Source organism: Amblyraja radiata, chromosome 19, assembly GCF_010909765.2.
Source record: "Amblyraja radiata isolate CabotCenter1 chromosome 19, sAmbRad1.1.pri, whole genome shotgun sequence".
Classification (NCBI taxonomy): Eukaryota; Metazoa; Chordata; class Chondrichthyes; order Rajiformes; family Rajidae; genus Amblyraja; species Amblyraja radiata.
The window spans coordinates 37037497-37064116 of NC_045974.1; the positions used below are offsets into that span (position 1 = coordinate 37037497).

Sequence of the window (26620 nt, forward strand, 5' to 3'; positions counted from 1 at the left end):
AGCCATGATCGTATTGAATGGCTTGAAGGGCCGAATGACCTACTCCTGCACCTATTTTCCATATTTATGTGTCTATGTCACATCTGCTCCCAAGATGAGGTGTTCCAAACCAGGACATCGGAGATATTCTCATTCTTTAGGGAACAAGGTTTCCCCTCTTCCATCATTAGACGAGGCCCTCACTATGGTCTCCGTGATATTCCACAGCTCTGCTCTTGCTCCCCCCCCCCCCCCCCCCTCCCAGTCGTAACAGAGAGAGTCCCCCTAATCCTCACTTCCATCCTATCAGCTGTCACATACAGCGCATAATCCTAAAATGACATTTTCGGCATCTCCAACGGGATCCCACCACTAGCCACATCTTCCCATTTCCACCCCTTTCGGCATTCCACAGATGGAACTCTACAACTCTCTGGTCAACCCATCCCTTCCCACCCAGACCAACCCCTCCCCAGGTACTTTCCCCAGCAACCACAGGAACTGCAACACCTGTCCCTATACCTCCCCCCTCGACTCCATCCAAGGACCCCGACTGTCTTTTCAGGTGAGACAGAGGTTCACTTGCACCTCCTCCAACCTCATCTACTGTATCCGCTGTTCCAGGTGTGGACTCCTATATATTGGCGGGACCAAGTGCAGGCTCGGTGATCGTTTCGCTGAACACCTCCACTCAGTCCGACTAAACCTACCTGATCTCCCAGTCGCTAAACATATTAACTCCCCCTCCCATTTCCACACTGACCTTTCTGTCCTCCTCCATTGTCAGTGAGGCCCAGCACAAATTGGAGGAACAGTACCTCATATTTCACTTGGGTAGTTTACATCCCAGCAGTATGAACATTGACTTCTCTAACTTCAAATAACCCTTGCTTTCCCCCTCTCTCCATTCCTCCCCCTTCACAGTTCTTTGACCAGTCTCCAAGTACATCTTATCTGTTTGCTTTGTTGTTACCTTCTCCCAGCTAACAATGATCTACTCTACATTTCCTTGATCTCCATCCCCCTTGTCCTGGCTTCACACCTTATACTTCCTTATCTATGTATCTCCCTCACCCCTGACATTAGTCTGAAGAAGGGTCTCGACCCAAAACGTCAACCATTCCTTCTCTCCAGAGATGCTGCCTGTCCCGCTGAGCATTTTGTGTCAGACTTCCAAGTGACTTCAACGTTAAGTACATCAAGCATGGTTCAGGCAGCTAGACTTTATATGCTTGCATGCAGAGTACCAGAGAAGGTGGGACCATAGGAAACTTCTAGATCAATTGTAACTGTAGGTGTTGTCGCCTTAAGTCATTTGAAATAAATAACCATTATGTCTATTGTCTATTGTCAACTAAGCCAATGGTAATGTGTGAAATAACAATAACTCATACTTCCTGCTGAGTACATTTTATTTCTTCCCACTCCCTACAACCTTTCAATGGATCCGACTATTTTCATTTTCTGTGCCCATTTATCTAAGCAAATACTCTGAAGTAAATGGTCTTGTACTAAATCTTAACTTATTCCTTCAACATCACCCATTAGGATACATGAGTGATCTGGCCAGGAAAAATGGCAGCAGTAAGAAATAACCTTGGTTAACATACATGGCGTGATCTCTCATAATTCCCCTCCGCTCTTGTAAGGGTGATAGATTATTACTTCCATTCTACTCCATTTCCTAGTTGATAAAGTCCTCTGTGGGTTAATTAACTGTAAACTGAACCAAGTAGAAGTCAAAGGCCAAGACCCTCAACCTGGGGAAACAAACCTAACATGCTGATAACTATAGAAATGAGGCAGATACATTTCATGGTGTACAGAGAGTGGTGAATCTCTGGAACTCTCTGACACAGAAGGTAGTTGAGGCCAGTTCATTGGCTATATTTAAGTTAGATGTGGCCATTGTGGCTAAAGGGATCAGGGGGTATGGAGAGAAGGCAGGTACAGGATACTGAGTTGGATGATCAGCCATGATCATATTGAATGGCGGTGCAGGCTCGAAGGGCCGAATGGCCTACTCCTGCACCTATTTTCTATGTTTCTATGTTTCTAATTGTCATACTGTTTGAGCGTAATTGTAAAAAGAAATACTTGTACAATAAATAACTTATTTTTCCTTGCCCGTTCTGCAATTTATTTGTTTTACATTGCACTTATCCTATTTATTTCACAAGTCTGGAACACAACCATCGACCGGCAGTAAGGGATTCGACCAGTTGTAGACACAAAAAGCTGGAGTAATGCAGCGGGACAGGCAGCATCTCTGGAGAGAAGGAATCGATGGCCTAGCCTGATGAAGGGTCCTGAGCTGAAACGTCACCCATTCCTCCTCTCCAGAGATGCTGCCTGTGGAGTTTACTTCTGCAATGTTGTTACCCTGCTGCAAGTTCACTGGTTTTGGCAGAACAGAATTGAAGTTGGGAGGATTCCCATCAATAAACAACCTCAGCAACAACCTCTGCAGGAGGGCAAAAACAAGGGCAGGAGATAGCACTGGCAGATATTATTAAGGGAAAATCCAAAGAGATTTTACATACATGAAAGTGTAACTGGAGAGAGAATAGGGCACCTCAGAAACCAAAGGAGTCATCTATGTGTGGAGCTGCAGAAGATGAGTAAGGTCCTCAATGAGTATTTCTCCTCTGTTTAAACCATGGAGAAAGACTAGGAAACTTGGGTCAGTTAATGGAGACGTCTTGAGGACAGTCTGTGTTACAGTCAAGGAGGTGACAGGTAGATAAATCTCCTGGACCGGATCAGATTATAGAATCTTGAGATAGTAAAATTAGGTCGATCGGCCCATCGATTCTACTCCGCCAATCAATCATGGCTGATCTATCTTCCTAACCCCATTCTCCTGCTTCTCCCCATAACCTGTGACACCCGTATCCCATAACCTGTGACACCAGATATATTCAAGGACACCGTGAGAGGGTAGAGAAAAAATTGCATGGGCACTGACTGAGATATACAAATAATCATTGGATATGGAAGGTAGACAAAAATGCTGGAGAAACTCAGCAGGTGAGGCAGCATCTATGGAGGAAAGGAATAGGCGACATTTCAGGTCGAAACCCTCATTGGACATGGGTGAGGGGCAGAAGACTGGAGGGTGGCTAATGTTGTGCTTCTGTTTAAGAAGAGATGCAAGGAAAAGCCTGGTAGCTGTAGGCAGTTGAGCCTAACATCTGTGGTAGGCGAGTAACAGAGGGGATTCTGGAAGATAAAATATATTATGGATAGACAGGGGCTGTAAGGGATGGTCAGCATGGTTTTGTATGTGGGAAAGTGTGTCTTACTAATCTGATTGAGTATTTTGAAGACATAACGAAAAATGGTGACAAGTGCAAAGTTGTAGACATTGCATACGTGGACTGTAGCAAAGCATATGATCAAGTTCCACATGATAGGCTGTGAAGTGTGTTGTAGAGCAGAGGGATCTAGGAGTGCAGGTACATTGTTTGCTAAACATGGTGTCACAGGTAGGTAGGATGGGGGGGGGGGGGGTTGTGGGTGTGACGGCAGGAGGCGTGTAGTGGGGGTTAAGGGGTGTGGGGGGGTTAAGGGGTGTGGGGGGAGGGGGATGTGGGGGCAGGGGGCTTGTGGGGGGAGAGGGGTGTGTGGGCGGGGGGAGGGGGGGACAGAGCTTGGAGAAAAGATGGGGAAGAGCCATGGGGGAGAGGGGATTATCACGGGAGGGGGCTGGAGCTGGCGATGCGATGGGGACTCACAGCAGGCGCTGGGCGCTGGGCGTTCTCCGCTGATCAGAGTCTCCGCTTTCCGTTTGGTGACACCGGCGTCATTTCCGACATCTCCGACTCCGCGCCGGGCCGCTTCCGGTACCTCCGAAAATTGTGTCCAGTTGGAGATCTCCGCCGGCCATCCTTAACTCCAGTAAAGACGCGATGGTGCAGGAAGGGGTGGACCCTCCCGGGGAGTGACAGGAGAAAAGTCCAACCCATGCGGCGTTGACTGGCAGGAGAGGAGATCGACCTGCGCATGCTAACTTTTACAATATTCCACAGATCAGAATGAAACTTGTTGTACTCGCAGCACAGGAGAAGGGTGGGTGAGCTGGTGAAAAATTGTAGCGCTATCGCGTACCGTTTTTGCGCAAATAGAAAAACCCCGCAAATCGGAAGGGCACAAGATCAGAGGTTTAGTTATGTATAGATAGATAGATGGGCCAAATACAGGTAGGTGTGACTAGCAGAGAGGGGGCATGGTGAAGTTGGACTGAAGGGCCTGTTTCTGTGCCATGACTCTATTTGTAAGAGTTCAAAAACATAGGGCATGAGTGTCACCATATAAAAAAATAACTGAGCTAAATAGATGCATCTAAGGAGAAGGTACATGGGTATAAGAGAATAAAGGAACAATAAGGAATTTCTAGATATAATTATTTAAGATATAAACTGGTACATGTTTTTTTTTAATCAACAGAATAACTAAACATATTCCCAAGAGCCAGATTTGGTGTACAAGAAAGATTGAAAGGATTTAAGGCTGAACACATCATTAATACTAATGCTCATTGTACTGAAAGAGGAACACAAAGGATTTAAGTGTAAATTCACTCTCAAATGCTGATGAAAGAAAGAACACTCTCAATCTTGCTTGGGTCTGCTGAACCAGGCACATAGTCCAAGAATCAATAAAGCAGATTTGTTTGAAAGAAGGATTATAGTCATGTTCAATGGGAAGTTGGAACAAATGTCAGCATGAACCCAACATCTTTTTCCTACCAAGCCGAGATATTTTGTTACATTATATTTTTAGCAGATGCTGAGCTAACAAATTATTAACTCCGCCAATACAGCCAAGCTCCATCTCATTTGAGAAAAAAACTGTATGTTCATCAAAATGAAAATATGAAATAGAAATTACTGTGAGTATATGGCATGTGGAACAGTATAGGGCGGCATGATGGCGAGGCAGTAGAGTTGCTGCCGTACAGCAAATGCAGTGCCAGGAGACCTGGGTTCGATCCCGACTACGGGTGCTGTCTGTACGGAGTTTGTACGTTCTCGCCGTGACCAACGTGGGTTTTCTCCGAGATCTTCAATTTCCTCCCACACTCCAAAGACATACAGGTTTGTAGGTTAATTGGCTTGATAAATGTAAAAATTGTCCCTTGTGTGTGTAGGATAGTGTTAATGTGCGGGGATCACTGGTCGGCGCGGACCCGGTGGGCCTAATGCCTGTTTCAGCACTGTATCTATAAACTAAACACACCCATAATAGGTTTGCTGTGCTATTGCTTCTTTCAAAATAAATAATAACTAAAATCCCCTTGCTTCAAACTTTTTGCCTCTGGAATATCAGTCCAATTTCTGGATCATTAATTTGTAACTTAACTGTTGGGCCTTTGTCTGGCATTTTCAACATTGCTTACTTCAAATTTCTTACTAATCGAAGTTCTCTATGAAAAGTTGTTTTAAACAGCTTCTCAGACAATTCATTCCGTTAGCAGAGGGATATTATAGTGTTGTCCAGCAAATCTTCACAAGCAGCATTTATGACAGGCAATATAAACATCACATTAAAAACACGGCCTGGCGATGGATGCAAGTAACATATAATTACTTTTATTTGAAACTGAGTTTTGTGATTACAGAATTTGTGCTGGAGTTAAGTTTCAAGTTTTCACGTTTATTGTAATATGCTCGAGTAGGACGAGGCACAGCACAATGAAAAATATTGCTTGGTGCAGCTTCATGGGCACATTGACAAATTATACATAAATCATTACAAAATTGCACATAACATTCTAAAGGACTGAAAAAAAACACATTAGTGCAAAAACATAATTAGAAAAGAAAAACAAATCCTGAATTTGAATGCTGCGCACATGCAATTTGCACATTGTCCCATTGCCTTTGTGGAGTCATAAGGAATAGAAGTAGAATTAGGCCATTCGGCCCATGTCTACTCTGCCATCCAATCATGGCTGATCTATCTCTCCCTCCTAACCCCATTCCCCATAACCTCTGACACCTGTAGTAATCAAGAAATTCCTAGCCTATGTGCATCAGTTTCCATGTGTATCCCACAGAGATGCTGCATTATTCACAAGGTCCCAGTTGATATTTTATATCAGTGCCACTTTTTTGCACTAAAACCAAATCCCTTAATATCTAAAAAGCTATCAATCTCTGCTTTGAATCAAATTGGCATCGGAGCCATCACAGCTTCTTGGGTGAGTGTTCCAAAGATTCACAACTCACTGATTGAAGTCAGGCCTGTCTAGAATAGTTGGTGCCTTGTTTTGAGATGGTGACCCCAATTTTAGATTCCTTCAGCCATGAGAAACATTAACCCTGTCCAACCCCTTTGGCATTTCCATGAGATCATCTAAACTTGGGGCTATGGGTCTTGTGTGCATAATTTCACCTCAATGAACACGCGTACTATCCCAGGAATCGATATGGCGCACCTTTAGTGAACTCCCTCTATTTCAAAAAATACCAAAGAAACAGGTTCCAGCTTCCAGCATGGTCCCTGTTCACAGCATGCCCAAAGCTGCGTTGTTTTATGATGGGAATGAAATAGGAAACTAATCCCTTTCATAGGTGGAGGGTAGGAGGATAGGAGTAAAGAGGTTCAGTATAGGAGTAAAGAGGTTCTTCTGCAATTGTATAGGGCTCTGGTGAGACCACATCTGGAGTATTGTGTACAGTTTTGGTCTCCTAATTTGAGGAAGGACTTCCTTGTAATTGAGGCAGTGCAGCGTAGGTTCACGAGATTGATCCCTGGGATGGCGGGACTGTCATATGAGGAAAGATTGAAAAGACTAGGCTTGTATTCACTGGAGTTTAGAAGGATGAGGGGTATGGCACAATGGGCTAAGTGTTCGGCTGGCGACCGGAAGGTGGCCGGTTCGAATCCCGCTTGGAGTGCATACTGTCGTTGTGTCCTTCGGCAAGACACTTCACCCACCTTTGCCTGTGTGTGAATGTGTGTGAGTGATTGGTGGTGGTCGGAGGGGCCGTAGGCGCAGAATGGCAGCCACGCTTCCGTCAGTCTGCCCCAGGGCAGTTGTGGCTACAGAAGTAGCTTACCACCACCGAGTGTGACTGAGGAGTGAATGAATAATGCGATGTAAAGCGCCTTGAGTATTAGAAAGGCGCTATATAAATCCCATCCATTATTATTATTATTATCTTATAGAAACATGTAAAATTATAAAAGGACTGGACAAGCTAGATGCAGGAAAAATGTTCCCAATGTTGGGCGAGTCCAGAACCAGGGGGCCACAGTCTTAGAATAAAGGGGAGGTCATTTAAGACTGAGGTGAGAAAAAAACGTTTTCACCCAGCGATTTGTGAATTTATGGAATTCCCTGCCACAGGGGGCCTTGGAGGCCAAGTCACTGGATGGATTTAAGAGATAGTTAGATAGAGCTCTAGGGGCTAGTGGAGTCAAGGAAGATGGGGAGAAGGCAGGCATGGGTTATTGATAGGGGATGATCAGCCATGATCACAATGAATGGCGGTGCTGGCTTGAAGGGCCGAATGGCCTCCTCCTGCACCCATTTTCTATGTTTCTATAAGAAACTGCGTTGATCTGAAAGTCAGACCTACACACACAAACAAAATCTCAGTGGGAGCTAAAGAAAAAGGTTCCCAAAATGAAGTAAGGTACTTTCCATTTATTAGGTCAAATAATCAACGTCCATGGAGCAAAGAATAGCAAATGAAGTGGGAGTAATGAACCGTAACCTAATTCATTAACAGAGCTGGCTCAGGGGCTAAATGGCTCCTTCTGTGGATGGCACTCATTAAAACACATGTAACTGTGTATCTCTCTTCAAATACATTTGCCACACAAAGTCAGCTCCTTACGCACCAAAAGTATTTTAAAGACTTTCTTCCTCAATGACCTGTATTTCCGGTAACTGCATCCGGGGGGAGGGGCGTGAAGAGTTTTTATTTTGGTGAGGTGTGGGGGTTAAATGATGGAAGAAATCAATATAGGCTCATGCTTCTAAAATAGACACAAAGTGCTGGAGTAACTCAGCGGGGTAAGCAGCATCTCTGGAGAGAAGGAATAGGTTACTTTTTGGGTCAAGACGCTTCTTCAGACATCGCCCATTCCTTCTCTCCAGAGATGCTGCCTGCCCATGCTGAGTTACTCCAGCACTTTGTGCCCATCTTTGGTGTAAGCCAACATCTGCAGTTCCTTCTTACACATTAAGGTACTGCTTCTAATTGATGGCTGTCGGCAAGCAGAGGGGCGAAGGCAGATAATTAACTAGTTCAATGTTCCAAGTAACACTTGATCAATTGGAGCAATTGGGATGCTGCAATATCCACAAATATTCTCAGCAAAGGATGCAAAATCAGATGATGTTAGGCAGCATTATTCGAAGCATGAGGTGTGAACCATAATGTAGGACAAAGGCATGAATGCTAAAATCAATTTATTGCACATGATGAAAGAGTGCTATTGTCTCAACACCAGCAGTCAGTTGTAATATCAGAACTCAAATGTTCTGAGACATCACAGTTCAGTTGTCTGTGGAGTTAGCCACCCAGCATTATTCACGTAAATAATGCAGCACACCAAACATTCCGTTAATTAGGTCTGAGAAACAATTTATATCCCTTCATACCACATGCTCAACATTTCCCTCAAGTGTTCAACGCACGCACTGTGCTCCAGTAGACCACCTGCATTTTGCACACTGCTGCTGGAATTTTACACAATGAAGCGCTCCTTGCATTATCAGTGGTTAATCGGAGAAATCTCAGCTGCAAAACCAAAGAGCTCCCATTAAAGTATTTATAGACTTTTACCGGCTGCACTTATGCATGAGTGCTGACCGTGTCCTATAATGTATCTAACGACAGAATTTCCCTCCCTCACACTGCAATCCCCAATATACCATTGCCACAGCTATGAGACTGCTGCGCTTTTCCTCTGTTTATAATCCCCGAAATCAATTAGGCAAGTAAGTCTCCTGCGATTCATCCCCCACGCTGTCAGACCCAGGTGTGGGTAAGCTGCTACTAACACCTCGCCGCAGCTATCAAACTTGAACCGAAAAGGCACCACATGCAAAAGGTCAGGACGCCAGAATCTACCCAGAGATGCTGCCTGTCCCGCTGAGTTACTCCAGCATTTTGGGACTATCTTCGGTTTAAACCAGCATCTGCAGTTCATTCCTACAGATTTAAAGGCACCATTTCTATCACTTCACTCCTTGCAAAGGTCTGAACATCCCCACACTGAAACATCCTTTCGCTGCAATTGTGCTTCGGCGCTCAGGCCGTTCTGCTCCTTCACAGCAAATGCAGCATAAAATGTTAATGCCAAACACAGTGAGCATAAACGGACATTCAAGCGGCCGGATGAATCATCAAGCAAAAAAAACCAAAACGATGGGAAGTCCGTTCAATGTAAGACAAAGCGCGGTACCTTTTGGAGATCTCCGCAGAATCTGACAGCGACACTTGAATGAGACAGCTATCATTCTCCCCCTAGGATTCTCACAGCAGCCGAGTGCGTTGAAAGCTGTGCTCCGGAGAATGCAGCAGAAGCTGCCTGGCTCCTGTAGCAAGTACCCCCAGGGAAGTGACTGGGCTTTAATTCCACTTGGCTGATGTGCGGAGATCAGCTCGTCATCTGGCAGTTTTGTCACTCACGCTGCTACCTGCTTGATGCAGCAGCACTTCAACGCCGACGTGTATTTCCCCCCTCCCGTTTGCTTCCACCAGCGAGCGAGCTGCTCAGCGGGGACAGCTCAAGTGCCGACTACACTTTGCCGTGTGAGCGGGGCGGTCAGGCTGGGCTGCCGAACACCGGGAGCCGGAGCGCCAGACCAAACATGCGGCTTGGACTTAATACAGATGATTCTACATTATGCCTTTTAACATCACGTCCATAAACATTCAGGTAAACCACCAGATTCGCCCGTTAGGGACTGGCATCAAATCTGCGTTCAGGCGGCCGAAATAAGTAAGTGACCATTGAAACTCCAAGGATGGTCTTGAATTTTAAAACTCAGCTGCGAGTCTCCCGTCGCGTTTCGCCATCGGTGTCCATTGCTTCCCACCTCGGCTGCCGTCTTTGCCAGGGTACCCCAAACGCCTGCGAGCAGAATCTGCTCAGCTCGTCAGCATACAGTCAATATTTACAGTGCAGCTCCCGCCCCTCGGCCCGCAGCCAGTGCCACTAATGTGCGGGCAGATCATTCGCTGCCGGCCGTCCCCGTCCCGTGGAAGTGAGGACAAGTAGCGGAGAATCAGCAGCAGCAGCAGCACCTCGTTTGGCACCAGGACAACGCATCTGCGTGAAGCCGCCGTGGGAATGAGCCGCAACAATGTTAATGTCATGCAAGAGCAAGATTGAAATGGAAGCACCACTCCCAACATGTTCACACTGTGTGTGTGTGTGTGTGTGTGGGATCAGTCATTCAGCCAAGACCCAAGTCCATCTCCGCCCGCCCGCTCGCACACCGTTCTGCAGCTTCATGTTCTTGCTTTCCGAGCAGCTTCATCTCTCAGCGGAGAAGCGCTCTCAGGATCCGACATGACATTTCCAACCTTCTGTCTGCCGCCAGCCTCATAAATCACCCTTTAATGACCGAGCCTTGCAGACAAAAAGTGATGTGTAGGAAGGAAATGCAGATGCTGGTTTAAACCGAAGATAGACGCAAAAAGCTGGAGTAATTCAACTCAGACTGAACAAGGGTCTCGACCCGAAACGTCACCCATTCCTTCTCCCCAGAGATGCTGCCTGTCCCGCTGAGTTACTCCAGCTTTTTGTGTCTATCTTCAGACAAAAATAAATGTCAGAAAGTCTTAACAGCTGACTGCGGAAAGACCGCAGGCTGCCAGTGGTGCCAGCTTGCAAAAGGCTGTACTTTCCCTCTTAACATCAACTCTCGCCTTCCAATCCCCAGCTCCCCAAAGAAAATGGCTTTATTTTGTTAAGCGATCTGATGCGGAGGTTTGGTCGTAAAGAAATTATGTTTTTTTTAAGAAAAATAAATAAAGTCGCGGGAAACAAATTCAACCGAGCGAGCACATGTCGCCGCCAACATGATAATTTCAAATAAAATGCTCTATAAATGGACTACAGAGTTCCTGCCAATCCAGGAGTGACCATGTTCACATTATGCACCTCGAAAAAAGCAACTGGAAGGCCAATAGATGGAAAATTAAGTGAGCATGTGTCGGAAGGAACTGCAGATTATGCTTTACACCCAAGATACTGGAGTAACTCAGCGAGTCAGGCAGCTTCTCTGGAGAGAAGGAACTGGAGACGTTTCAGGTCGAGACCCTTCTTCAGATTCTGTGAGCATGACCTTGGGGGAAATAGGGACGTGGCATAATGTAGATGCTCTTTTGAATCGGCCATCACTCCATCGGTAGCACGTCACAACTCTCCAGGCACTTCCTAAACGTAACCCGCTTCTGCCATGCTTTCAGGGAGTGCGTTGCAGATCCTTACCTAGCAATCATCTGGGTAAAAGCAAACTCCTCACCACTCTCATGTCCTTCTGCCAACTCTTAATCTGCAATATTCCTCCTAAACTTCCTCACCACTCTCTCGACTGAAATCACAGTTTTCCTGTAAATTACTGGGATGAGCAGAAGTGTACACAGTATTTGGGCTGTGGCATATGTGGTGGTATATACAATTCTAGCTTAGAGCCCCCCCCCCCCCCTCCCCTGTTCTTCTATTCAACAGCCTAACCAATAAATGAAACATCTAGTCAAAAACACAAATTGCTTCTGCAATTTGGTGTAAATAATTTCATGTGCTTCTAATCCCAGTATCTGTGATGCTCAAAATAAATTATTGAATTGGTAAGTATGGATTTAAGACATAGGAACTATTTCTACTGGTGTAATTCATAGTATACTATATCTGTTAGAGTAATTATAACACTTATTATTCTAGATGGGCTATGAGAATTGTGAAGGGAGAGAAGAACAATAATATTATCATGTTTGAACAATGAACACACTATTAAAAAGAAGATAGTCACAATAGCTGGAGTAACTCAGTGGGACAGGCAGCATCTTTGGAAAGAATTAATGGCATCTCCAGAGACGCTGCCTGGCCCGCTGAGCTACTCCAGCTTTTTGTGTCTGCTTTCGGTTTAAACCAGCATCTTCAGTTCCTTCCTCCACACTATTAAATAGTTACAGTCGTAATTAATCTAACTTGAGATGCAAGAAAATATCCTAAATGCTTTGAACCAACAGTTTTAAACAGCTGGGATTTTTTTTTTTTACATTGATACTAATAAAGGGAAATAATAGGTAGAACAGTAACTGGGGATTGCAGGTTGGCAGAGGACAGATTGTCACAATTACCACAGATCACATGTTTTCATGATAAAAATGATAAATTACAGAAAGTGCCATTCAGCATACAGAGCATTCATTGGATGTAGTGGCATCTTACAATGCATTAAGTAGCCTGTGGGGCCCCATGACGAGTTATCCCAACAAAGGTTTATTCATTTCAGACCTACAGTAAAATGTCCCAAGGTACTTCAAACTGACAAGGTGGAAATTGAGACCAATCCAAAAAGGAGAGAAGGTAGACAAAAATGCTGGAGAAACTCAGCGGGTGAGGCAGCATCTATGGAGCGTAGGAAATAGGCAACGTTTCGAGTCGAGACCCTTCTTCAGACTGATTTGAGGTTGGAGGGGGGGTGGGAAGAAGAAAGAAAGAGGAGGAGCCAGAGGGCTGGAGGGAGAGCTGAGAGGGGGAAGAGACGTTAAGGACTACCTGAAATTAGAGAAGTCAATGTTCATACCGCTGGGGTACAAACTGCCCAAGCGTAATATGAGGTGCTGCTCCTCCAATTTCCGGCGGTCCTCACTCTGGCCATGGAGGAGGCCCAGGACAGAAAGGTCGGATTCGGAATGGGAGGGAGAGTTGAAGTGCTGAACCACCGGGAGATCAGGTTGGTTATTGCGAACCGAGCGGAGGTGTTCGGCGGAGCGATCGCCACCTACGCTTGGTCTCACCGATGTAGTCAGCTGACATATATTGGTCTATAAATTGTTGGTACGAATTGCGAGGTTACAATTCATAAATTAGGATGTGGGCATCTAGTTGAGGTGAAAAGAGGTGCTGACATCATTAGTTTCACTTAAAACTAAAAACGTTCTGGCCAGGCAACCCCTCCATTGAAAATGTTCACTAATTAATGTCCCTGCAGTCAATTCATGCTGATAATTCTCATTGTATAGACAACTACGAGGTGATTTAAGGCATATCTGTCACACAATCCTGAAGTTGGACAACACCCTCAAACATTCGGAATCCAACTGCTGAGTTACTAGAGATGCCAGTTGTCATTCTTCATGGTTATTTTTTAATGCATTATTCATCTTTTCCTCCATTTCCATGTACAATAATCACCCCAGTTGTTTCTCTTGACCACTTGGGTTGTGTCTCCAGCCTCAAACTCCATAAGGCATTAAGTCATTGAACATAACTTCTTGGAACTGTCTCCCCTTTTAGCATAATGGAACATTGAGCTGGATATTAGCCCAGTTACCAAGAATGCCACCTTTAGTTCCCATCCACAATACACAAAACCAATTCTGAATATAGAGGGGTGTGGGTTGCATTAGGGTTAGCTGCAGCCAGTTATCAGATATCAGACCTTTGCCAGTGTCAATAGCCATAGAATTGAAAAATGAAATCGAAAATTAATATCTTGAAGTAGAATCAATTAATTAGACTATGACGTGGAATACATCTGGTGGTTCTCTGCAGCATGTCAATTGTGTGTTCCTGGACTCACTCACCGATTCCCCTCAGCTTGCCAGAATGGAAATCGGAGACAGGCTTAACATTGTGTGGGGGACTGGCAGCAGCAATTAAGGGAAGCACAGTTCAATATGTCATCAACATATTTCCAACAATAAACAAAGTCAATGACTGAAGATGGACACAAAATGCTGGAGTAACTCAGCGGGACAGGCAGCACCTCGGGAGAGAAGGAATGGGTGACGTTTCGGTTCGAGACCCTTCTTCAGATTTTTTGTATCTATCTTTGGTTTAAACCAGCATCAGTTCCTTCATACACATATAAGACTGAAGAACTAGATAAACAATCCAGTTAATGATATTCACAATAAGTTCACATTGACCCCCACCGCTCGCCAAATCTTCCCATCTCCCCCCCCCCCCCCCCCCCCCCCTGTCTGCTTTCCGCAAAGACTGCTCCCTCCATAACTCCCTGGTTATTTCTTTCCTTCCCTCCCGCACAACCCCCTCTCCGGGCACTTTCCCTTGCAACCATAAGAGATGCTACACTTGTCGCTTTACCTCCCCCCTCGACTCCATTCAAGGACCCAAGCAGTCGTTCCAGGTGCGACAGAGGTTCACCTACACCTCCTCCAACCTCATCTATTGCAACCGCTGCTCTATATGTCAGCTGATCTACATCGGTGAGACCAAGCGTAGGCTTTGCGATCGTTTCGCAGAACACCTCCGCTCGGTCCGCATTAACCAACCTGATCTCCCTATGGTTCAGCACTTCAACTCCCTGTCCCATTCTGAATCCGACCTTTCTGTCCTGGGCCTCCTCCATGGCCAGAGTGAGCACCACCGGAAATTGGAGGAGCAGCACCTCATATTCCACTTGGGCAGTTTGCAAACTAGTAGCATGAACATTGACTTCTCCAATTTCCGGTAGCACTTGCTGTCTCCTCCCCTTCTCAGCTCTCCCTCAGCCCTCTGGCTCCTCCCCTTCCTTTTTCCTTTCTTCTCCCCCCACCCTACATCAGTCTGAAGAAGGGTTTCAGCCCGAAACATTGCCTATTTCCTTCGCTCCATACATGCTGCCGCACCCGCTGAGTTTCACCAGCACTTTTGTTTACCTTCATAATAAGTTCCTTTGTTTCAATATTGTATTAGGAATTAACTTGGTGGAAAAGCATCTTCAAACAGGGACGCTTGAAGTAATTGTAGCTCCAGGCAGTGGAACCAATAGAGCTTCCATTATTGGGGAGGAGGAAGTGGGGTTGCTCAAGCATGATCAAGCCATTGAGACCATGTTCTTTCCCTCAATGAGACCACGGCTGCTCAATGTCCTTATCTTATATGCCTGCTTTTAATTCTTCTTCCTCTCGTGTCTTGGTGTCCAAAAAGTAAATAACTGAAGCATCCGCTTGCATCAATCGCCAATTCTGGGCGATCCTTGATATGCACAAATGCTCAATTTCTAAAGCCGATCTTCAACAGGAATTGCCTTCACAACGTGAATCAAATCACTTCTCATTCTTCAGAATTCATTTCTGGTCTGTGTAATATTTTTCCTTTATTCCTTCTCCTCCAAATATATTTCTGTTCAATCTATATTGCACTCCTAAGGCCAATAAATTATTCTCAAGGCACGGCACCACGACTGTTCAGTTTAATTCTCTCTTATCAGACTCTTGCTACAGATGAATTCTCTATCTTCCAATCTACCTTGTTGCTGCCCTTGCTCTTGTTTTCTCTGCACTTTCTTTGTAGCACTCTATTTTACACTATATTCAACTATTCAACTATATTCAACTTTTCACTATATTCAACAAGGAACTGATTGTGGACTTTGGAATGAGTAGGAGGGGGACCCACAGCCCCATTTATATCAATGGTTGAAAGGGTCAAGAGCTTCAAACTCCTGGGCGTGCATATCTCTGAAGATCTTTCCTGGTCCGAGAACACTAATGCAATTATCAAGAAAGCTCATCAGCGCCTCTACTTCCTGAGAAGATTACGGAGAGTCGGTTTGTCAAGGAAGACTCTCTCTAACTTCTACAGGTGCACAGTAGAGAGCATGCCGACCAGGCATCGTGGCTTGGTTCGGCAATTTGAGCGCCCTGGAGAGGAAAAGACTACAAAAAGTAGTAAACACTGAAACCCAGTCCATCATCGGCTCTGACCTTCCTTCCATCGAGGGGATTTATCGCAGTCGCTGCCTCAAAAAGGCTGGCAGTATCATCAAAGACCCACACCATCCTGGCCACACACTCATCTCCCTGCTACCTTCAGGTAGAAGGTACAGGAGCCTGAAGACTGCAATAACCAGGTTCAGGAATAGCTACATCCCCACAGCCATCAGGCTATTAAACCTGGCTCGGACAAAACTCTGATTATTAATAACCCATTTTCTGTTATTTGCACTTTATCAGTTTATTTATTCATGTGTGTATATATTTATATCATGGTATATGGACACACTTATCTGTTTTGTAGTAAATGCCTACTATGTTCTGTGTGCTGAAGCAAAGCAAGAATTTCATTGTCCTATACAGGGACACACGACAATAAACTCACTTGAACTTGAACTTGTTTATTTTCGTTCTTGCACTAACTGGTGTATTTATGATTTGTCTGGATAACATGCAAAACAAATATTTTCCACTGTATCGCAGTGATAATAATAAACCAACACCAATTCAGGTACAAACCGAGTGTCCAGATATTTGCAGCACATTATCATTGCCCCATTATTTAGTCCTCCATTATTCCATTTGCTCTATACCCCATCCATGCCAATGTTATGATTCTTATATACGAAGTCCCAAGGGCCACTGTTGGCAGGTTTTCACCAATCTGAAAGTGCTCTCTTTTAAACAAAAAAGCGGACATCTTCAGTCTCCTTCATTGAAAACCGTTCACCATTGTCTTGTTCATAAACTCAATCATTTTATGAATAACTTATAGGATGAACCCATGCATACTCTTCCGAAATTCCAATTATCTTTGTCTCATTGACAGACATTACCCGTCATTCATATCATTAGGACGGTGAATAATTGCAGCCCCAACTTAGATCTGAGCAGGATACAATTTGTCATACCCTGCCAACCTCAGCACCAATCCAATATCTCTCATCCATCCCTCAACCGATTTCCCAGCTGGGTCAATTAAATGCTTTCCATTCTACGAGTTTAACTTCAGTAGGGTCTCCTGTGAGAGACTTTATTAAATACTTCTGCAATTTCACCTGCAATTCCTTGTCGACTAGTTTAGTGATTCTTTTCAAAACCTATGATGTCGCCACAAATTTCCCACCCTGTCCAATTCCAGCTTTTTAAATCCACCCTGACTTTCTGACCAACTAAAGTTTGGCGCCATCATTACATCCAAATGATTGATCCCCCGACACTTGACATTGGGCCAACTGATCAAAACACCCTTGTTTCCCCGTCATGTTTCACACACCTGCCTATCACACATACTTCCCCAATTTAAAGGGGAGGCCAAAATCTACAGAACTTTGGAAACCTGGGGCATTTGTGCCATTTTCAATGTGTCATTTAAGTAAGTAAGTTTATTGGGCAAGTATTCACATACAAGGAATTTGCCTTGGTGCTCCGCCCACAAGTAACAACATGACATACAGTGACAGTTACGAATGACTCAGAAAACACTAAACATTAATAATAATAAAACATTAATGATAAAACACCATTGATCAAGCGTGAACCAACAAAATACCAGATCAAAGGGAGGCTACAGATTTTTGGCTGTTGAGTAGAGCAACTACTCGTGGATAAAAACTGTTTTTATGTCTGGCTGTGGCAGCGTTGACAGTCCGGAGTCGCCTTCCAGAGGGAAGTGATGTCAAAGAGTTTAGAACCAGGGTAAACAAACCATCTGATCCCAGATTCACAACACATGGCAAGTCTTCCTCATCATCTTTGTTTTGGTTCATGCTAATTTTGGTAACCTTCGTCATTCATTCTAACATGTCTGGCTTACTACTTCCGATTAAGTAATCATTCAACATCTTTTAATTTTCTTCCATCACAGCACTCAATTTTAAGGGGCTCACATTTATTTCCACCCTTCTTACCCCACAAATGTCAAAAGTCTTAGATATCCCATGCGTGTAACTTTTCTAGCTATCTACTTGCTGGTTCTATTGTTCCTTGTACTTCTTGAATGTTATTCCTGAATATTTGCTGCGGTTTACAGCATTTCTTTCATCTTCTTTGGCTTTTTTTTGGTGGGGTGAGGAGTGGGTAGGAACTCTGTCCCTACAGAAAATGAATCGGTTCTGTATCAGTCATTAGTTTGAACTCACATTACTGTACCCAACAGCATGTGGCAACAATTTACCATGCCAGCCAGTCTTGACCTCATCACATGAAAAGATTCCCTGAACCAAATACAAGATCTCAAGTATTTGGCATTTTGAAGCACAGCACACATATTGTGCTTGCTATCAGAATAATGCTCATAAATTAGAATTTTAAATTAAATCTCTTTCAATGCCCACAACAAAATCTAACCTGGAAATCCAACCCAAGTTCCAGCATTCTGTAACAGAAAACTACCCTGTGCATGCTTCAGAAATTCATTGTATTTCACATACACACTGGCATGCTTATCCAAATCTATTTGAAAGCTTAAATTCTTCTTCAGAACAATCCTTCCTTCACAATAAGCAGCTGCGACACTTCACAGCTGCTGCCATGGGACCTGAACAGAACTCCCACTTGAGTCTTGGATCCTTTTGATTTTTCAGTTCTACTGATAAAATCAGCATTGCCAGTTTTTCTCTCACTATGTCCTCTCAATGATTGAATTTCATCACAAGGCAACATCCCACTACCATTTACCACATCTCTCCTGCAGCTTTGAAAGTCTGACACATCTACCTTCCAGGCTCAACATTCTTGCAGTTCTGTCTCAGTACCAGCAAGATCAACACTTCAAACAGATGGAAGAGGCCCAAAACATAGCAGGCAGTGGAAGGACTGGAAGGGTCTAAAGTTTCTGGCCTGAGAGCCTGTGCAGTTGGCAACAAAAGGCAAATTACGATTGCAATTGGTGTAAACTTCATTCTAGGCCATGGGCAAAAATCCCGGTGGGTGGGGGGCACATCCCCCCACAAGTTTTGAGAGGTGGGGGACAATCCCCCCCCATGTTTAGTAATCCGGATTTTTGAAATTCGGGTGAAAATAAAATCAATTAAAAATCTCGGCTTTCCGCGAGACACTGGGGGTGGGACTGATGATCGAGGGCGCCGATTGGACGAGAGAGACGTCAGTCAGCAGGCCATGGGGGGGGGGGGGGAACATGATGATTCAGCGTGGTGATTGGAGGAGGGAGGTGTCGGTCAGAGGAGGAACTGGGGGGGGGGGGGGTGGGACTGAGGATAGAGCGCGGTGATTGGAGGAGGGAGATGTCCTGGTGGAGCAAAAAATCATAGAGCTTGAATTGGCCTGTTCGCGGGGCCTTTCATCACCCGGCCCAGCGTGGCTTATAATCGGCCGCAGGATCTTCCATCGCCCTGCGGTCAAATTGCTGCATCGAGGTGATCGAGGCTCCCGATGTTGAAGCACCGGCCAGGCGATGGAAGACCCCGCGAGCGGGCTGATTGAAGCCCCATGATTCGGGGCGGATGAAGCTGCTGTTGCTGGAGTTCGGAGTCGGTCACCAACCAGGTCAGCTCCCGAAGGTGGATAAAAATGCTGGAGAAACTCAGCAGGTGAGGCAGCATCTATAGAGCGATGGAATAGGTGACGTTTCGGATCGAGACCCTTCTTCAGACGCTCCATAGATGCTGCCTCACCCACTGAGTTTCTCCAGCATTTTTATCTACCTTTGATTTTTCCAGTATCTTCAGTTCCTTCTTAAACAAGTCAGCGCCCGATATTACCGGCCACAGGACCCACGGCTGATGCCTCCGAAGCCTTGGTTGTGTGTGTGCGCGCACATGCGCATGCGAACGTCCACCAAGAAATTGTGCCCCCCCCATGTTTTGATAGCGATTTCCGCCCCTGGTCCAGGCTGCCATAATTTTGCACATTTCAATGGATGAGTGGAACAAAAGTTGGGAGGTCGGCCAGAGCAGATTATAATGACAGTCTAGAGATAACAAATGCATGGATGAAAGGGTCAAAATGAGCCACGGAAGGATCAAAGATGGAAAATTCTGATGTGGAAAGACAGTTTTTGAGAAGCAACAAAGGGAGAGAAGAAGATGAAACTTTATTACCTTCCATCACAGTGAGGAACGTGGGGAATACATTGTGGTTGATGTTTATGTTAACTTTTATGTAGTTGTGTGTCTTGTTGCTTTTTTAAAAATGGCTCTATGGTAATACGAATATCACTGTGCCTTAATTTGTACACGTGACAATAAAAGACCTTTGAAACCTTTGATTAAAAAAAAACAGATCAGGGCTGAAAACAATAGAGGCCACAAACAGCTGATGTAGCCGAGGACAGTGCTCAAGGGACTGAAGCAATTGCTAGTTTTATTTTAAGAACAAGAGGAACAATGATTCGTATGATCTAAATATTTAGTCAAAGGTCACTTCACATTCCAAGCAGTAGAATAAATCAGAAACGATCAAGGAAAGTGAAGACGTGGATCTGTGTCCATTACCGATCGCGTGGAATCTTGAGCCACGTCCATGTCAAGAAATAACCTATAGATAAGAAACGGGGTGAGGAAGGCAGGTATGGAGAAAATGGAGGGTTCATCCTTGGAGCTCTAGAGTAACGGATAATGATGTGGGCGGGAAGCCATCATGGGAGATTCGTTGGCTAAAGTTTGATATAAACATTGGAACTATGTGAGAGCAATCCCACGCAGATACACAAAGGAGAGACACTACAGATATGATGGTGATAAAGGGTCTTCAACCAGAAACATAACTCTGTTTCTTTTTCCACGTACGCTGTCCGACACGCTGAGTGTTATTTTGATGATTTCTCAATGCCTGCTGAAAGATTATGAGCAGATACGAGAGGATTATGGACCATAAACACTATTTAGGATTCTATCTTTGTCCTGGTATCTCCTCTGACATCAGTTGGAAGAAGGGTTTCGACACGAAACGTCGTCAATTGCTTCTCTCCAGAAATGCTACCTCACCCACTGAGTTACTCCAGCATTTTGTATCTAACACTATTTAGGATATGCAATGTGTGACTTAGAAACTCCTGCTCACTTTCATGGGACAAAACTATCCAGGGCTTCATTCTAGTGACAATATGGCAATCTTGCAGCACAGGTATCATTTGGACTCATCATGCCTGTGCTGTTATTTGAAACACTTCTTCAAAATAGTCTACTTTTTCTCCCGCAAACCTGCGAATACTCGTAGTTTGTAACGTGCAGCGTTACCAATCCTCTGAAGAAATTGCTCACTAACCTTCTGATTATTTAAAACTTGTGACATATGGCTAGCGACCCCCTGAATATTAAAGAATGGATTCACCCAGCCAACTCTGTCAAAGCACTTCACCATTTTGAATCAAGAGTTCCTTTTGACCTTCATCACAGAAATGAAAACCCTAGCGTGATCACGACCTCGAGAATTAACAGTTATTTTGTCGATAAACACCAGAGCCTTAACATGGTTTCTTGGTGTGCTCTCCATTATAGTATTCAGAAATTCAGCGAGACCTGAATATGTGCCAGGTTAAAATGATGCAGCATATTTGTGTGTTCAGTGCTTTTATTTACAAGGATGCCAACCATAAACTGCCTCTCAAATTGCCCCTCCGCCTTCAGCGATTGAGGAATTGCACTTCGCAACTTTTACTACAGTATGTTTTACATGATTTCCCCAAATTTTAACACTTCACACTGGCAAGCATCAGGCGCGACTCACGTCGCAGCGGCCTCTGCAGTCCGTCTGTCTTTCTTTTATTTTTTGTCTCGTTTGAATGTAGTTTTTATTTATTTTTTTTAAAACTGGGTATGTGTGTGGGGGGCTGGGGGTGGGGAAACTTTTAAAATCTTTCCCCTGCACGGAGAACCCGACCTTTTCTCTGTCGGGTCTCCGTTGTCGTTGGGGCCTAGCAACGTGGAGCGGCCTCCAACCGGAACGACCTGGGGCTCCAGTCGCGGGGCTGCGGACTTACCCACCATCGCGGAGCTGGCCGAATTCGGAGCGGGAGGGGCTGTGGTGGCGCGCTGCTGCGGCCCGACCCCAGAGATTTGGAGGCTCCAGCCGCCGGCCCGGTGGACTGTGACACCGGGAGCCCGCGGGTCCCTGGTGGGAGACCGCTTTTCAGGGCTTCCGCAACGGCGACTTCTCCCGCCCGAGTTACGGGGTTGAGGATGACCTGGAGCGGGGCCTTACATCGCCCGGCGCAGCTTTAAATGGCCGCGGGACTTCTTAGCGCCCGCCGGAGGCTCCAACACCAAGACCCGGAGCAGGGCCTTGCATCACCCGGCGCGGCTTTAATGGCTGCGGGACTTATTTACCATCGCCCGCTGGGAGCTTTGACTCTGACATCGGGAGGAGAACGAGGAGTGCAGGGGAGAGATAAGACTTTGCCTTCCATCACAGTGAGGAGGAGATTCACTGTGATGGATGTTTGTGTAAATTGTGTTGTGTCTTGGTTCTTTTTCTTGTGTGTATGACTGCAGAAACCAAATTGACAACAAATAAATTATATTGTATTGTATTATATTGTGTCTGCCAAATCCACCAGTCTGCCCAGGTCTTGCTCACTATCCAATGCATCGCCACATTTCAAAAATACATTTTCAAATGTTAAAATTGGTATCCTATACTGAAACTCAACTCTAATCAATTTTATACAAAATAATTCCTGTTGCAAATATTGAGTTGAAGAAATCCCGCCAAATGCTTAAGCAACACAGTGGCATGGTTAGTAGAGCTGCTGCCTCACTGCGCCCAGGAACCGGATTTGATCTTGATCTCGGGTGCTATCTGCATGGAGTTTGCATGTTTTCCATGACCACGTGGGTTTCCTCCAGGTGCTCCAGTCTCCTCCCACACCCCCAAAGACATGCAGGTTTGTAGTGTAATTGGCCTCTATAAATTCCACTTAATGTGTATGGAGTGGATGCAAATGTGGGATAACATAGAACGAGAGCTGGTCCCAAATGTTTTTCTAACCAAAGCACCCTATCATCACTATATTCTGCCTGAAGACTCCAACCAATGTTGTAATAAAGACATCATCACCCTTTCGTTTATTGCGCATTTTGTTATTGTGCACAATTATCTTCTGGATGCACATTTATTGCATTGTATTAATCCCCCAATTTGCTGAAACTATTTGAAGATTAGTCAAGTAAATTACGTCAGCAATCTTTGAAAGGAATCAAAATGACTGGCTACATCGTAACATCAACCTTGGATGTGTTCCATGCTGGTCAAGTAATTTAATTGAATAGAGCAACAGATTTTGACATTTAATATTTCTGTATGTAGTCATAGAGTCATAGTCATTAACTACCACCCAATCTCAAACCTCCCCTTTCTTTCAAAAACCCTGGAGCATATCGTTGTGTCGCAACTTCATTCCCACCTCCTTGCGTATAACCTACTTGAACCCCTCCAATCAGGCTTTCGCCCCCTCCATAGCACAGAAACTGCTCTCCTCAAAGTCCTCAACGACCTCCTCACCTCTGCTGACACTGGTTCCCTCAACATCCTCATCCTCCTCGACCTGAGCGCAGCCTTCGATACAGTGAACCATAACATCCTGCTCACCAGACTCAACGACCTCGGCATTGAATGCTCTGCACTCAGCTGGCTCCGTTCCTACCTTTCCAACAGATCCCACTTCATCTCTCTCCACAACCACACCTCTGCTACAGCCTCAGTCACTCAAGGCGTTCCCCAAGGCTCCGTACTCGGCCCCCTCCTCTTCATCATCTACATCCTCCCCCTTGGTCAGATACTCCGCCACTTCAACCTGGACTTCCACTGTTACGCCGATGACACCCAGATCTACCTCGGCACCAAATCCCCCCACAACCCCCTCCTCTCCCATATCAACTCCTGTTTGTCAGCTATAAAAACCTGGATGCAACATAACTTCCTCAAACTCAACAGCGATAAGACAGAATTCCTCCTCATAGGCTCCAAAGCCACACTCAGCAAAATCAATAACCCCACTCTCACCATCGACGGCACCACTGTCTCCCCATCTCCCAAGGCCCGCAACCTTGGCGTGATCTTTGATTCCACCCTCTCCCTTGAGCCTCACATCCGCCATGTCATTAAAACCTCCTTCTTTCATCTCCGCAACATCGCCAAACTCAGACCCTCTCTCACACCTCCCGCTGCTGAAAGACTCATCCATGCCTTCATCTCCTCCCGACTGGACTATTGCAACTCACTTCTCCTTGGCATCAGCTCCACCTACATCAACCGACTCCAACTGGTCCAGAACGCAGCCGCCCGACTCATCACCCACACCAAATCCTGGCATCACCTCACTCCAGTCCTCAAACAACTTCACTGGCTTCCCATCTCCCACCAGATCACCTACAAAATCCTGATCCTCACCTACAAAGCCCTCCACCATCTGCCCCCCCCCCATATCTCACTGATCTCCTCTCCCCCTACCAACCCTCACGGTCCCTCAGATCCACATCAGCCGCTCTCCTCTCCATCCACAAGTCCACCCTCCGCAGTTTTGGGGACAGAGCCTTCTCCAGGGCAGCTCCCAGGCTCTGGAACTCCCTCCCCCAACTGATCCGCAATTCCGTGTCCCTCACCATCTTCCAGTCCCGCCTCAAGACCCATCTCTTCACCTCTGCCTATCCTTAGCCCCACGTCCCCCTCCCTTTTCATCTGTGCATTAATTGCCTCATATTGTGTTTTGAATTGTATTCTGTCTTTACTTTGTGTACTAGTCATGGCTCTACTATTTATTTCATTCCCCTTACATGTTTTTCCTCTACCTGCTAAATTTTTGTAAGGTGTCCTTGAGACTCTTGAAAGGCGCCCATAAATAAAATTTATTATTAGTATTATTATTATAGTCAAACTTGCCTAGGACAACCAACAGGCCCATCTAAAGTATTCCCACGCCTGCTTGTGCCCCCCATATCCCTCTCAACCTACCCTATGTCTCTTAAACGTTGTGATATTACCTGCCTCAACTACATCCTCCGGCAGCTTATTCCATACACCCACCAACCTATGTGTAAAAAGGTTATTCCTCAAGGTTCCCATTGAATCTTTCCCCCCCTCACGTGTTTTATTATATGTATTATCTTCTCCCAATATCTCTGATAATTTAGTAGCTCAATTGTACTTCCTGCCATCAAAAGATTTCACATTTTGTCCCATTGGGCCACATCATTCTTTCACTGTAAGGTGCAGAGCAAAGTTTGAGATCCTTTTCCCACCAATCATGCAGAGATCTGGATTTTCTTCAACTTCGCCCTTCATTCCTGATATTATACCTTTTATTAAAATTCAAGCGGTCATAAAACACAATATTCTGTTTTATTTCACTTCCTTCATTATCCAGAGAGCTCCAGCTTTGTGTGTTCCACCTTTCCTCAAGGGAATGTCTTCTTAAATCTGAAATGCATCTTGAAGTCTCTTTCAATCCACCAGTGGCAGGTCCCATACCAAATCATTGACATCCGTTCATGGTGTAATTTTGCATTATTTATCTTTGTCCATATTTTAAACTCAGTGCATGCTCAGTATTGCCCAGATGCTCCCGCAGAAGAGTTATTCCACCATGTAATACCTTAGCACACCTCATCGGACAGGAAACCTCAGAAAACTCTACATTACAAAGACATTAGCTGTTTATTTTGTCTTTTGGACCATCAAAGCCGCCACAGCCAGACAAAAAAAGAGCTTTTTTCCATGAGCAGTAACCAAACGCCTGCAGCCTCTTTTTGATCTGGTATTTTATTTCATTCACATGTCTAAATAAATGCCATCACCTCCTACAAGGCAAAATCAGGAGGCAGCTCAAACTACAGCGAAGCATCACTCCCTGACGAGCTCAACGCGTTCTACGCACGCTTTGATAGGGAGAACACTGATGAGCCTTCCCGAGCCCCCGTTCACTGTGATGGTATTTCAATCACGGTCACAGAGGCCAACGTCAGAAGATCCTTCAGAAGGGTAAAACCCTCGGAAAGCACCTGGACCTGATGGTATACCCGGACGTATTCTCAAAACCTGTGCAGACCAACTGGCTGTAGTTTTTGTGGACATTTTCAACCTGAGGTTCCCACCTGCTTAAAAAGGACATCAATAATATCGGTGCCCAAGAAGAGCAAGGTGACGTGCCTCAACAACTATCGACCAGTGGCACTAACGTCGGTGGTGATGAAGTGCTTTGAGAGGTTGATAATGGCGCATATCAACTCCTACCTCATCAAGAATCTCGTCCCACTGCAGTTCGCTTACTGCCATAACAGGTCAAGGGTAGATGCAATCTCACTGGATCTCCACTTCACTCTGGACCACTTAGACAACAAGAATTTGTACGTCAGGCTGTTGTTCATAGACTACAGCTCGGTGTTTAATACCATCATCCCCTCATGCTGGTTACCAAGCTCGCGGATCTGGGTCTCTGCGCATCCCTCTACAATTGGATCCTCGACTTCCTCATCCACAGACCACAGTCTGTCCGTATTCATAGAATCATAGAATCATAGAAAGTAGGTGCGAGAGTAGACCACCAGGTCCGTCGAGCCCGCACCGCCATTCACTCATGGCTGAACACCAAACAGACACACTTACCCACAAACAGTAGACACAAGACACAGAACACAAGACACTACCCTCCCCTTTATACCGCTATCACCCCTCTCCACCCCAAGAACCGCGTGATCTCCTGGGGGAGGCAAAAAAACGGATAAAAACCCAAGTCCAATTCGGGAAAAAAATCCGGGAAATTC

At 45.2% G+C, this 26620-nt stretch overlaps 1 protein-coding gene across 11 annotated transcripts in view; it reads right to left on the minus strand.

The window, feature by feature from the left end:
- grip1 (glutamate receptor interacting protein 1) overlaps positions 1–26620 on the minus strand; it is a 596334-nt gene that overhangs the window by 336731 nt on the left and 232983 nt on the right. The window contains exon 1 of one of the 11 annotated variants that reach the window (XM_033038254.1): positions 9406–9760. The exons of the other annotated variants lie outside the window; for them this stretch is intronic. Within the exon in view, the coding sequence (XP_032894145.1) occupies positions 9406–9460 (55 nt within the window). The 5' untranslated portion in view covers positions 9461–9760. Of the gene's footprint in view, positions 1–9405; positions 9761–26620 lie in introns of those variants that run through there. 11 annotated transcript variants of the gene reach the window in all.